The following is a 15,399-nucleotide window of genomic DNA, read 5'->3' as shown; positions in this document are numbered from 1 at the left end:
CCACGTGGGGCTCCCCTTGAGGAGCATCTGGAGGCTCCAACTGGTGCAGAATGCGGCCGCACGGGGGATTATGGGAGTGACAGGGCGCTCCCATGTGACACCCCTCCTGCGCGAGCTGCATTGGCTCCTGGTGGTCTTCCGGGTGTGCTTCAAGGTGTTGGTTACCACCTTTAAAGCGCTCCATGGCTTAGGGCCTGGGTACTTATGGGACGGCCTTCTGCCACCGATAGTCTCCCACTGGCCAGTATGCTCCCACAGAGAGGGACTCCTCAGGGTGCCATCGGCCAGACAATGTCGGCTGGCGACCCCCTGGGGGAGGGCCTTCTCTGTGGCAGCACCTGCCCTCTGGAACGACCTGCCCCCAGAGATACGTAGGATCCCAGATCTCCGTGCTTTTCGCCGTGCCCTTAAAACTTTTTTATTTCATCAAGCCGGGCTGGCTTAACCCCCCCCCTTTAGATATTTTTAATTGTTAATTAATTTTAGTTGGGATGTTTTAAATTTATTGGGCCAAAATTTGTTTAATTCTTTTTATAAAAAAAATTTAAATTTTGTATGCAATGTTTTTAGTCTTGGCTGTTCATAAATAAATCCCCAAATCCCAGGGAATTCCTGGAAGCTTGGCATTCAGACAAATCAGCCATCAACATAGAGATAAACCACATTTACACACCATTCAAAAGAGACAATAAAAAAACGTCCTCTGAGGAAGTAAATTCTGAATTTAGTAAATAGCATTGGGTCATTCTCTTCTACCAGTTATTGGATAGACATATTCCACACTATGTTTTCTTCTCTGTAAAATGATTCCTACACCAACTCCTCTGAAGTGACCTTGAATCACTCTGGTAACTGTATGCCTTCAATACTTCAAATCTATCTAATTTCAACTTGACTTCCCACTCATTGTTCTCCTGCTTTTAGATTCCAGTACCATGTATTTCTTACAAACCTTTTAGCCCATGGCTATCAAACTCGATCACATCATGTGGCGTATTGTGACATATCACATTTTTTTTCCTTTGCGGAGTTAGGTGGGTGTGATCTGCGCATGGAAGCATCCAGCCTGCGGGCTGCCAGTTTGACACTCCTCTTTTAACCCTTTTCAGTTTATCCCACCTGTGAAAGATTCTTTGTGAAAGACCTTATCTGGTTTTCTTTCAGCTCTTTCCCAGGTTCACTACAAGTAAAATCTAGGAGATCACACAATACAATGGCAAAGTAAATTTGCTTTCTTGATTCCATCACATTATTTATAAATTATAAAAGGACAGGTTCCTGTCGAAAAACTATACCATCTAAAAGCCAAAACAAATATGTTGAGAGAGAAGAGGGGGGAAACACTGTTAATGATAACTATTACATATTAGTTACATATTTCAGTGTAATTCTCTGTTTTCTTTTTATAAATCTGGATAACACTGAATTTTTAAAGCTTATACAGATCACTTGGTCAACAACACATTTAATAAGAATTACCTTTTTTATGTAAGAGGTTCTTTCTAGCTCTAATGAAAGCTATAATATCAGCATCAGTTTGACGATCTCCTGTGAAGGGGATGGTAGAACTTGGATCTGGTGAAATCCTGAAATAACCAAGTGCATTTTTCAGTTTTCTTTGCTGTTCCAGACCGAGTTGGATATTGAACTTCCTTATGCAGAATATAAATTTCACCTATCTGAATTCTGCTTATTTATTTTACCTGGCTTAAGATAGAACTCATTGACAAGTTCCACTGAAATGAAGGAAGCTACCTATTTTTTAAAATTCTAAAACGTTGCTTTGGAACATGGGTGTGTGTGCCGGGAGCTCCTTAAAAAAAAGACGTATGCTCTTCTATATCTATCTTCTTCCAGCTGTCCTCGTATGCCCCCAAATACCTTTATGAATTCAAATCTGAAGCATCGATGGTTGCAATCAACAGTGCCTGGGGGAGTATGAGCTCTCTTGTCTTTTCTTAGAATAATCAGTTTTAAAGAAGGAATTTACATGTAATCGTTCTCCATGCAATCAGAAGCCCCAGCTGACTGCATAGAGTTTCCCCAATTTAGATCATCTGGCCAATTTATAAACATCTGGATGTAGATGTGACAACAGCAAGGGGCAGCATGCACAGCCCTATTCCTCTTCTGTTCTCTTGTGACAAAGGCAGCTTCAGTGAATATTCTAGAATCTAGATTAGGGGTCTCCAAACTTGGCAACTTTAAGACTTGTTGATTTCCAACTCCCAGAGTTCCTCAGCCAGCAAAGCTCTGGGAATTGAAGTCCACAAGTCTTAAAAGTTGCCAAGTTTGGAGACCCCTAATCTAGATTCTCAAAAGGTGTAACTACTGCATACCTCATTTTTGAATCTGAGTTGCTGAGTCTGCTCACGCTGCTCTTCACAGTTGACTCTTCATTGGAGCTGGCTCTGCTGTTATTTGGAACCCTGGGAACAGAAAGAGCTGAACTCATTTCAGGTGGCTACAACAAAACTGTATTTTACAAATGGTATTTTCTACCAAATAAGTCAATAAAAATTGAAAATAGTATTTAATTTTATAAAGACTCCAGTTCAAAAACTGGATTGGTGTGATACAGTCAGCAATACGATCACAAATCCTTCTTTTAAAGACTTAATAAATGGAAACTGAGATGCATTAAATACTGTAGCATTGTTTGTTTTGCTAATGCTGTCCCAAGGGAACAATAAGGATGTTTTCTTTATGTATCTGGACAATAGTTATTCTGCTGAAGGTCTACTCATCCATCATGCTGTTATTAAGTTATTACGTACATTGTGTGAACATTCCATTCTGCAACCATATATCTAGAGAAAACATAATTTGCTTTCATGAGATTCTACACTGTTCTTACTGTAATTTACACTTGAAAGCTATACAATAATTGTTAGTCTAACTGTAGAGCTTTTATTATGAAAATAATTCCAAACTCTGCTCAGTTACCATTTAAATTCACAAGGAATAGAAATGAAGATACTGAAAATTTAAATATTTTGACAGCTGAAGACATCAAATTAGTTTTGTCATCTAAATACATTTCTTAAAACGACTTCATCAGCCCATTTAGCATTGTTTTAAATAATAATTCAGTCTGAACATTTAGTCCCTTTTTTAAACACTACAATGCCTTCCGTCACTCTAATTCAGTTTGGAAGAACTCAGAATAAAGTAGTAGTAGGGTTCTTTCATTGAAGTTAGCATCATTCCAACTCTACAGTCTGCGATCTGCCATAGGAAAAATCAAAATATGGAAGCAAGACAGTGTGCCTTCTTTCTCCATCTTCCAAGCTGCAGAAAGTGTTGGCATCATTTTCTGATGATTCCATCATTGTGATGTAGCTGTGTTTGCGAAGTAGCTGATGGAGATTCACAGTCGTTCTAGGATTGCAAAACAGCTTCAGTGATTTTTTGAATTGGTTGCTGCTCTCAGACACAAACGTTTGATTTGGCAATGCATTCCCCAGATAGGGTTCTCAGGGGCTGCCTGAATGAACAACCTGCATGCAGCATTAGCAGTCCACTCAACTATGTCTGCTATTGAAGAAACAGTTGCAGCGGATGGTGACTGTCCAAGACCACAACATTTTTCACCATGTATTCCATACTCTGGACATGGTTTCTGAAAAGTATTGTTGTAATGTTGATCAACAGAAAATAATATTTTCATGAAGGTGATTGAATGCAGTAAGATTTGAAAGTTGCTATCACACCAAGTTCATAAGCTACGTACATCAGGAAAGTAGTTTTGGATAGCAAGAGGACATTCCTTATGTTCAATAACATCTTGCTGTCTTCAGTAAGAAACTGTTAGGCTGATGATTTTTTCTTTCACAGGACAGGACAGGACAGGACAGGACAGGACAAGACAGGACAGTTTATTTGGCCTTACTTGATTGTCTAGATCAGGGGTGTCCAGCCCTGGCAACTTTAAGACTTGTGGATTTCAACTTCCAGAATTCCACACATCTCTTTGCATGGCTGGGAAATTCTGGGAGCTTAAGTCTATAAGTCTTGCCAAGGTGCAGAAGCTCTCAGAGTACATACAAAGCAACAGAATCATTATCATCATACCAATATGATGGGCAGTAAATAAGATAATAAGGATAAATGATAATATTACAGTTATACTACATGGGTAAATATACATAGACACTAGACAGCACTGTGAGAATTAGGTGTTCAGCAGATTGATGGTGCGAGGGGAAAAAAGTCCCTGTGTCTAGTTGTTTTGGCATTCAATGCCCTGTAATGGTGTGCTGAGGGGAGGAGTTGAAACAATTTATGTCCAGGATGTGAGAGGTCTGTAGATAATCTTCTCAGTCTTCCTTCTGAACAGCACAATATAGAGGTTTTCTATGGAAGGCAGGCTGGTTGCAATTGCTCTTTCTACAGTCTTAACTGTCCGTTGGAGTCTGTACCAAACCAGGCAGTTATAGAAGTACAAATGACAGATTTAATAATTTCTGTGTAGAACTGTATCAACAGCTCCCGGGATAGCCTGAACTTTGTGAGTCAAGGCAGGAAGAACATTCTTTAGTGTGCTTGTTTAATGATGGTTATAATATTAACTGTCCATTTCAAGTTCTGAGAGATTAGACCCCAAAAACTTGAAGGACTCTACTGCTGATACTGTGCTGTCAAATATAGTAAGAAGTGGTATAATAGGGCTCCTCCTAAAATCTACTCTCATTTCTACAGTTTTAAGCATGTTTAGATCCAGGTTGTTTTACTCTAAATATATCTAAGAAAGCTTTTGTTGTTTCTTTTCTAGCATCTTTTACCAGTAGCAGCCCATCCTGAATTTCAGCTTTTTCAACATTATTTATACAAAACCAGACAATTCCTACATATTCTTCCTTTATGATTTGGATTATTTTCCATTTCTGATATATCAGAGAATCCTACATATACATGAATTTATTAAATATTTGACTACATTAAAATTTAGTTGCTATTCAATGAAGATTACTAGCATTATATGGTTACTTGCCCCCAGTGTCCTGTTATTTACATTTCCTCAATTAAGTTATTCCTAGTATTTAATATGACGTCAAGAACAGCTGACAGTTTATGCATTGCTCCATTCTCTGAAGGAGAAACTCGTCAGCAAAATATGCCAGAAATTTCCTGGAAGTATTATGGTTGCAAGATAATTTAATTCTCCTATTAATTTACCTCTTACATATTTGAAAGCTACTTTATGCAATTCAAGTGTAGAAAGCAATCATCATGGCCGAGTGGCAATAGTAGATACCAATAACAGTACTGCTTATTCCTCCACCTATTTTAACTCCAATACACTCTATAGTATTGCTACAATAGATCACTTCAATTTCTAAGCAGATGTCAATATTTAGCATACAAAAACGTCCTGTTTACTATTGCTTCTGTATCTTTTAACAGATCTCACATATTTTTCTTCATGCCTGCAATCCAAATTCCTGTTTATATATGTGTCAGAAACAAAAGCGACAAAGCACTGTGGATGACTTTGGGGTTGAGCATTATGTCCTTATTTTAAACATCAATTCAAAATGTAAATGCCTATTTTAAGATTTAACCACTAGATGGCAAACTTGAGGCATTCCTTATTTTTTTGTGCTGAAATTAAATTCATCCCTTTGAATTCCAAATAGTTAGTTTGACCAAAATAAATAAATAAATAAAGATGGAATGGAAAATACCATCTCTTAATAGTGTCAGAAGAGCCAAGAAAGCATTTCTCCCTAACTGGAGAACAGGGTCAAAGAGTTTGACTCTACTAAAGCAAAGATTTCCTGCCTACACAGCTGAGAAAGCAGGAACAAGCTTTTAACCCAGTGCTTCCCAAATTTGGGTACATTATCCAAAATTTGGTAAAAGTGTTTTTTCTTTTGGTAATGACACACAAAGCCATTACCCAGTCACAACAGGGACACTTAAACTGACCTAAAGTGTTTTACTTACATTGGGTAAAAAAGACTTTTTGATAGTTTGAGGTAATGAGCCTGGATAGCTCTGCAGACTACGCACTGTAATTTAACACCAGCTGTCTGCAATTAAAGTAAGTTCAAATCTTGCCAGGCTCAAGGTTGACTCAGCCTTCCATCCTTTCTAAGGTAGGTAAATTGAGGACCCAGTTTGTGGGGGCAATAAGCTGACTTTGTATAAAATATACAAAAGTATAAAGGCTATTGCTTAACGCACTGTAAGCCGCCCTGAGTCTCCGGAGAAGGGCGGCATATAAATCAAATTAAAAAAAAAAATGAAAGAAAAACTTTGGGAAGCATTGATTTAACCCCACAATGCCTACAGGAGTCTCTTTTTTAACATGTATATAGTACAGACTCTATCATTAGTTTGTTAAGTGTGTCATAAAAGTTGAATGAAAGAACCAGCCCACAATTATATGGTAGAGATGCACTGAGAACTTGAAACTCATCATCACTTCTTGCTGCATGTCTGCTTTGTTTACTGCATGAGAACATGGAGTGATAAAGCAACTAGGTCAGTGAGATGAAAAACGAAAGTATGTTTCTTACAGATATTAAGTGACTTGCTGAAAGATATAAAATGGAATACAGTCCTCACTTAACAACCACAAATGGAACCAACATCTCTGTTGCTAAGGGATATAAGTGTCATTAAGTGACACAATGCACGTCTATGATGTACTTACTACCTCACTTCCCCTTCAGTTGTTAAATATCACATGACTGTGACTTGCAATTTTACCTTTGACTCTGGAGAATGGAAGAATTGATTGTGTGCAGAGGGAGGAATAATTTGTTAAAAGAGAGGGCAAAGAAAGCCAATAAGAATGGATTTGAATTTTAAATATTGGGGTTAACCAGGGTTTGGAGTACTTCTTTTTCTCCATTTCCTTTCTAATTCCCACTGGTCTGAATGAACAATGGAGAATGGAATATTAGGCTACTGAAATCTTGTTAATATTCTCCTGGTACAAGGGCTTATTGGATAACAATCAAAATTGGAGGACGTGTGGAGACTTCTGTATTTCCTAAAATGATGGCTTTTGACCCGGTTAGTGTTAATTGTGTGCTGGCAGTAAGGTAACTACATTCAAATTGGATATCTGGGTTAGGCATGAAAAAAGACACTGAAATGGTTTTCTGTGTAAATGAAGAAAGAATTTAATTTCTCAAAGTTTTTTTTTTTTAACTTCATTTATCAAATAAGGACATTTCATTTTTACCTGATGAAAATTAGATTTGTCTCTTCTGGCAAGTAATTTATTTCAACTGATTAGTCACTGAAATGTAATTAGTTTTGTTTGCTATTTCTCAAAATGTAGAGGTACCCAGAGGTAGAGTGAAACAGAGAAGAAGACAATTGGAAAGAAGAGAAGACAACATGAAACTATGATATATTTAAAAAACAGAACAGCCATATATCTCAGCATACAGAGGATAATCTTCTCTTTGAAGTGCTGTCAAAGACCCTTCTTGATTTAAAAGCATCATTTATTTTGTAAGACAAGCCTATCTAATTCAAATTTAAGGATAATAAAACATAAGAAATGGATGACTGTGAAATAGTTACATCGAAAGACTCAGGTTACTTGGCATAGAAAATTTTATCCATAATGGCAAGATAAATTACATAGTTTTCTGTAAACTATAGCATTCTATTGTAAGGAATTATAAAACTATGATGTTTTATTTTTAGAATGCCACATACCTTTAAACTTCCAATCATGTATCATAGAAAGCAAGGTTTGTCACTTTCCCCTTTTAGGTAAACCTCAACAATGAATATATGGTGACAAAGTAATATGAGAACAGGTTGTAAAAATGAAAAAGTGTGACCAATAATCTGATGTTTGTATAGTATTATATATCTTGAATCTAATGACCTACAACTATAGATAATATATAAAGCAGTATCAAGGGTGGTCTTGGCTGAAGGGCTGCTTAAATTGGTCTTTTTTCCTACTGACTTAAATCACTGATTTAAATTGTCCTGGCTTAATCAAGTCACCTTGAAAGAAAGGAATAGTCCATGAAGATATACCAGCAATTGGGAGAGAATGTAGTGGTTTAATATCAATATTTGTGTTGCTTATTATTGCTACCCTTGAAATGGTCATTGGAGAGCCACTGCACAGATTAACATTGAGACTTCAACACCTGATTTGTTGCTAATTGGACTTTTGCTCATGTATGTCTGATGAAGGAATTATCAGTGACAAATTTAGTGGCATGACTAAAAACTTGGAGCTGTGGTGGCCAAGAAAACCTCTTGTTGCTCCTTACCATTTTACTCATTCATCATGTCTAGCTGGGTGGTTCACAATTTCTTCAGAGTGAGAAATTGTGAAATGAGCAAGGGTGTGTGTGTGTGCTTATGCAAATAGACTCTACAATCTGTTCATGTACAATACCCGGAGACTAGGGCCATTTTAGGGCATCTTCCAAAAAGGAGCCGTCTGTGGTGGCGCAGTGGTTAGAATGCAGTATTGCAGGCTAATTCAGCTCACTGCCAGGAGTTCGTTCCTGATTGGCTCAAGATTGACTCAGCCTTCCATCCTTCTGAGGTTGGTAAAATGAGACCCAGATTATTGGGGGCAATATGCTGACTCTGCAAACTGCATAGAGAGTGCTGTAAAGCACTATGAAGAGGTATACAGGTAGTCCTCAACTTACAACCACAATTGAGCCCAGAATTTCTGTTGCTAAGTGAGTTTTGTCCCATTTTACAACTTTTCTTGCCACATTTGTTAAGTGAATCACTGCAGCTGTTAAGTTAGTAGCCCAGATGTTAAGTGAATCTGGCTTCCCCATTTATTTTGCTTGTCAGAAGGTCACAAAAGGTGATCACATGACCTTGGGACACAGCAGCGGTCATAAATAGGAACCAGTTGCCAAGCATCTGAATTTTGATCATATGACCATGGGGATGCTGCAAAAGTTGTAACTGTGAAAAACAGTCATGTCACTTTTTCAGTGCTGTTGTAACTTTGAATGGTCACTAAATGAACTGTTGTAAGTTGTGAGGACTATCGGTATAAGCTAAGTGCTATTTCTACCTGAGGAAAACTGGTAGCATAGCTGTCCAGTGTGTATGTTAGTGACGGTCATAAAAATAGAACAGGTGCAGGTCTGGCTTATTGCTCTGATGCTCTGGTCTGAGAACTCAAAGCATTAAGCTCCCAACAAGAAACACATTGACTGTTTTTTATTGGAGAGACTGATGTGATTCCTCTGATGGTGAGTCAGATGCATCATGGATGAGGGCAGGGATTGGCCCAATATATTACCTTTTCTCAACCATCATATCAATAGCAATTTTTTTGGGTTGAATATCAGTGGGCTTCACTGGGGTATCTGAAAGAAGCCCTGAAACAATGCATCATCAAACATTAAAATACATTCATACTGACAGATTGGCCCTAAAACTTCAACTTTACTTTCCAATTACATACCTAGGTATTTCTACTGGATATTACTTACACGAATATAGACTTAGCTTTCGACAGGAAAATTTTTAAAATATAAGGGACAGATAATTTTAAAAATCTATAGTGATTATATTCCTTGAATACCAATATTATTATTTGTCAGATGCCAACACCTGTGTACACATCAAATTAAATACTACAAATTCTATGTACATTTCAGAATATTTAAAAATGCCACCATTTGCTTATATATCATAGTTTGTAATAGGCATTGAAGCATCTTCTATATCTCAGAGTGATGAAAAATGTTTAAGCACAAGTGTTTACAGACTAAATTGTCATAAAAAAGTTATGTTATCCCTGTTTCAGTGGTAGAGGTATATTCACATGGTTTTTACATCAGGCCTACTTTTATATTCTCTTCTGCTATCTAAATTCCTTCAACTAAATATTGAATGACAGTAACTGTTACACACCATATGCTTCGTGTAAACTTTTACTATTACAATTTATTTGACAGATAGAAGATTACAGTTAAATCCTGTTCATTGAGTAAATTACCAGTTTGCTTCTGGATGGATTTAGCAACAAAGAGCTTTTTGTGTTTTAGTCCATGGATTTGAAGAAAAATAAAAAGCCCAAAGATCTCATCATATGTAACTAGGAGAATGAATAAATAAGTTCACTGTGTTACTGAGATTCACTGGCTCTTTAGGAAGTGGGTGTTTTGTTATTTTATATCCTTAAACGTAGGAAACCAGAAACCTTGCTATGAATTGTTAATGCCTCAAACAGGCTTCAAGAGCTTTAGAATAAATTTTCAGCACAGTGGGACATAAGTTGATGTTCTCTATCACAATGTCAAGAGCTCCATCACAAATTCTTTGCTTGTTACATTGAGAACATAGCTGCAAAAATGGGCATGAGGCATAACACACAATAATGCAAAAGTGCTTGAAATATCTGAAAACGTTCATAGAAAACTTAAAAGGGTTATTATAAGTGTAACAACATGGATATCATATGTCTGCAAATAAAAACAGAACTCCAAGTCTGCCTCTCATAAAATCTCCCATTTGATTCATGGTCTTGGATTCTTATCTTCAACGTGCATCATAATCATAACCTCTAAGGGACATAGCAGCCAAAAATGAGGACTAAAATCAACAACAAAAATAGCTAACCATGAATGCATTTGCCAAAGTAAGTGTTGCTTGCTCCATATATTTAAATTATAGTCATAAAAATATGTATGTCAATTAGTACCTAATCTCTAGACATTCCATACAATTATAATATCAAAAAAGTCACATGAACTGATTCAACACTGGAATGAAGTCCATAAAATATATTGATCTACATCAGTGGTGGGATTCAAGTAATTTAACAACCGGTTCTCTGCCCTATTGATTTCTTCCAACAACCAGTTTGCCGAACTGCTCAGAAAGTTAACAACTGGTTCTCCCGAAGTGGTGCGAACTGGCTGAATCCCATCACTGATCTACATACTTTTACAGCAGTAATCACTACTATAGTTTCTGATTTTTCTTGTTTTTCATGTTCCCAGTATATGATGAACTCCTTCATTAAGGATTTAAATATATAGAAGGGAACACTTTTTGCTTTATATGTACATGCACTTTCTAGAAGGGAATATTATACTTCCTGAGAATTATTTTGGAAGAATTTACTTTAAGATTGTGCTAATTAGAAACATTTAATGCAAAATAAAATTATTCTTTTTTTTTACTATGACCAAACATAAAAGTTAATGTAGCACAAAAGATCTTGATTATTATGATTACCTTTAAAAAAAATTGAAGGAGTGGAAGGATGATGTAACAGTCACTGGAAAATTAACATTAGCAATGCTACGGACCAGTTTATGCTGACATTATTTATTAAAGCCTACAAAATTAGTTGGTGATATGTTTTAATTGTACAATTCAGAGCTGTGGAAGTTTTACAAATTGTGTTTATAATCCTCAGATAACAGCATGTAACGTCAAAACCACAAAATCCCAGATTGTGTTAATATGCTGAGCACCGTGCATCACAAAAACTGAGAAAGTTGATACAAAAGTGAAAGAAAGAATGGTAGCACTGCCACAGAAAATGTAGTTAGAAATAACATCCAGCAATGGCTACAGCCACTAACCACTGAGTGTTAATTGGATAGTGCTAACTACTATATTTCAGTTTCCAAAAAACAATAGTTCCTCCCTTCCCTCTCACCATTTTACACTAAAGCCGTTTTACCTATATGTGTAGTTTATAGACTACTCAAAAACTTCAGTTGTTTCAAAATGCAACAGCCCATGCATTATTTTATATCTGAGCTTCAGGTCCTACATTGGCTTATGTGCAACTCTATGTGCAATTTAGAGAACTGGTTTTGGTGTAGAAGCCCTGAATGGTATAGCACATTTAAAGTATTTTTAAGACAGCCTTCTGTAAGGAAAAAATGGTTGACCTGATAAGAAGATTTGGGGAAAAAATGTTTCTATTTCCCTTTTACGATGAAGTCGGAAAAACTCAAGCCAGATGGAAGAACTTTTTTATAATGATTCCTATATTATGAAACAACCTTTCCCAAGAAACTACATTAGTCCTAACAGTTTTTGACTTATGGAAGCAAGTGAAGCAGTGGTCTTCTAAAGAGCTTTTTTTAATTAGCTGACAGAATGTCATAGGAATGTTTCCATTATTTCAATTGGGTTGGTTTTAATTTTTCTGTAAAACCTGTCATAATTAATGTGAACATTTTATTAAATTCATAATATTTTTGTATATGGCTTAGATTCATATGATTTTGGCAGCTTAGAAATCTAATAAATACATAAAATGAAATCCTTATTTAATAGTTCATACAATATGGGCCAGACCTTACTGCTGTTAGGTATATTCACAGCTGAATCTACAATAAACAGAACAACATACCACACAAGTCTTGAGTGGCTTCTTGTCATAAATCCCATGCTCATTCTAAAATTATTTGGACAAAAAAGTTAAAGGAAATATCTACCAGATTGCAACTATAGTTAATAAATTGTTAAGAAATACAAGGGAGGATATAATTTTGAAATTATGATGACAAGTTGAAACACTATCCTGAAACCAATGACATGAAATTCAAAGGTTTCTACTTCAATAAGATAAAAAAAAATATATAAGGTAATGACTAGAAGAAAGAACAGCTTGACAGCAGGCAATGTACAGATATAAGACTCATAGTTGATTAATACCATATAGCTGATTAAAAAATGAAGTGAATCATTAGTCTAGACTAATATAAAAATAATATCCAGATTATAAAAGGTAATACTTTCAATCTATTCTGTGTCAGAATAGATTACATATAAAGTACTGGAGCAGGAAATATTTAAGAAGAGAAATCAGGTTGCATCTTATACTGCAGACATCTTCAAGCTCTAAGATTATACTCTTACTGAATTCACAACATGGATTCATTGTATGGAACATTTATGTATTGATTTACAAAATAGCCATATTTATTTATTTTATTTATTTATTGAATTTATATTGCTGCCTATTCGCCCATGGCGACTCAAGGCGGCTTACAGAATATAAACATTTAAAACAATAAAACTAATAAATTAATATAGTATAATATAATAAAATCAGCCCTCCACCACCCGCCCTGGCAACAGCAGATCACACGAGCCATTTAATGGGCTCCATCCCTCTCTGGGTTCCCCAGGCCCGCTGGCAAAACCAGGTGTTCAGTGCCTTCCGGAAGAGTATTAGAGTGGGGGCCATTCTAATCTCTGGGGCAATGATGTTCAGAGAGAGGGAGCCACCACAGAGAAGGTCTTTCTTCTGGGTTCCACCAGGTGTATCTTCCTCGGGGATGGGATCCTCAGCATTCCTTGCCTCCCTGCTCTGATGGGTCGGGTAGATGTGACCGCAAGAGACTGTCCCTCAAATAACCTGGTCCCAAGCCATGAAGGGCTTTAAAGGCGAGAACCAGCACCTTGAATTGCACCTGGGAGCAAATCAGCAGCCAATGCAGCTTCCGCAGGAGAGGTGAAATGTGCACACCTGGGTCTGCACAGTAGCATGTGGACTGCTGCATTTTGCACCAACTGGAGGTTGGTATATCACTTTACCTATACTGTTCATTCAAAAAAGCAGAAATATCAGAAGACACGGAAAGATACCCATCTTACCTGATAGTACCTGGATGTAGCTGATTTTCAAAAAACAAGGGTGGAGTCTTTAGAACAGTGGCTGAATTCTGCAAAAGTGCCTTTTCTTCTTCTTGGCTCTAAGGAAACCATAGGATAAGTAATGAATCAGGGGCTAACTCTCATGGCACTAATGTTGAAATCTAAATACTGAAATCCTTACTTTGAATTATAACTTGCCACACAATTTTATGTATATTAGGCCTCTCATTATATCACTACATCTTGATGCACTGAAATGGCAAACTCAAGTTTCAAACTTTCTCATAGTTCAGTTGATTAGATGATTAGTCACTTGCCTAGAATTTTATACAGTTTAAGATCTGGGAAGTTAAAATGCTTTATTAGAAGAAGTGGAATGATTACTAATTTTGTGTCATGTTAAGGAGGCAGAGTCTGCATTGAATACTTTATCAAACTCAGATATCCCAATCTTGTTTTCAGCTGACAAATGTAAACATTATTCTGAAAGTGAAAATAAAGACACCTAAATACCTGCAAGCTTTTTGTTTCCTCAGACCACCAAGCTTCAAAATCTTTTTGCAACTTCAGTTTTGCTTTTTCCATGAGGAGCTGCAAGTGTTCAATCTCTATCTTCAGCCCTTTCAAGTGAGTAAACATTGTTTTATAACTGCAAAATGGAAAAGAAAATGTTATTACAGAAGATGCAACAAATCTGTTGCAACTAAAAAGCTGTTATGTAGAACTGAACTGAACATCTCTCACCATTTGATATCTGCTCACACATTGCAAGTTGGGAAATTGATTTATTCCTTGTTGGGTATTTCTCTCTTGTTTATTATTTTTTTGTAAAAAATTATAAAGTCTGCTAAACTTATCATGTAGGATATGAATAGAAAAGGCTTTCCCCAAATATTAGCAACTTACTCATCTGTCAAAGAAATGCCCATTGAAGAGGCCAAATTCTCACTGAATAAATGAATACATGTTCATGAATTAGACCCTTTTGGTAAGCAGGAACTCTCCAAGACTATTCTCAGAAATTGTCCCTAAATCTGGAGAAGGTCTCTGAGAACTCAAGCTTATCCAGTTCTATAGAAGTGCTTGCCTGACTGTGATCTCCTCTATAGTTCTTTGATTTCTGTCTCACCCTACTGTTTTGGATTTTCTCATCTGCTCTGACCTTGAACTACCTTTGGTCTTTGCCTTTAGAACAATGTTCAGCTGTTCTCTTGCCAGCTTTCCACTATTTCTGTGTTCCAGTTTAGCAAAAGACCCAAAGCAACCAATTGGCACTAAGGTTTGGGGAGACTCTTCTTGAAAAGGGACTTTAGCTAATTATGGGATAAGAGAATATTTAATATCTTTTTCTAGCTAAATCTATGTTTTCCCATTGCTGAAATATGGTCCATGTATAGACAGGTATTAAGCTAACTTAATAGAATGTATGTTATAGACCAGTGATGGCTAACCTTTTTTTCTTTGGGTGCCAAAAGCGCATGCGCGTGCAATAGCAGGCGCGTGTGCGTGCCCACACCCATAATGCAATGCCCTCCACACATGCCCTACCCCCATGCATGCGCACGCAACTCCCCTGCAGTGCCTGCCCCCCCTGTATAGGTGCATGCGAACCCCCCCCCCCCGTGCCCCGTTTTGGGCCTAGCAGGCCTCCCTGAAGTCTCCAGAGGCCGGAAATGGCCCGTTTACGGACTTCCAAGAGGCCCATTTTTCACCCTACCAGAGCCTCTGTGCCAGCCCTGTACTTACCTGGCATCCAAAACAGGCTGCGTGGAGACTCCTGGGAGAGGAGGGGCGGCATGGGCATGC

At 37.1% G+C, this 15,399-nt stretch overlaps 1 protein-coding gene across 1 annotated transcript in view; it reads right to left on the bottom strand.

Moving 5' to 3' along the window:
• Positions 1-1,465: 1,465 nt before the first annotated feature.
• KIF6 (kinesin family member 6) overlaps positions 1,466-15,399 on the bottom strand; it is a 123,459-nt gene continuing 109,525 nt past the window's right edge. The window contains exons 18-22 of the mRNA XM_070931225.1: positions 14,107-14,242; positions 13,594-13,691; positions 2,778-2,810; positions 2,340-2,429; positions 1,466-1,586 (exon numbers count right to left, since the gene is read on the bottom strand). Of these exons, the coding sequence (XP_070787326.1) occupies positions 1,466-1,586; positions 2,340-2,429; positions 2,778-2,810; positions 13,594-13,691; positions 14,107-14,242 (478 nt within the window). The remainder of the gene's footprint in view (positions 1,587-2,339; positions 2,430-2,777; positions 2,811-13,593; positions 13,692-14,106; positions 14,243-15,399) is intronic.

This window comes from Pituophis catenifer, unplaced genomic scaffold (assembly GCF_029215685.1).
Source record: "Pituophis catenifer annectens isolate HBS135680 unplaced genomic scaffold, rPitCat1.0.hap2 SCAF_1, whole genome shotgun sequence".
Classification (NCBI taxonomy): domain Eukaryota; kingdom Metazoa; phylum Chordata; class Lepidosauria; order Squamata; family Colubridae; genus Pituophis; species Pituophis catenifer.
The sequence above is the reverse complement of the archived record's forward strand: the minus strand, read 5'-3'. Positions and strand labels throughout refer to the sequence as shown.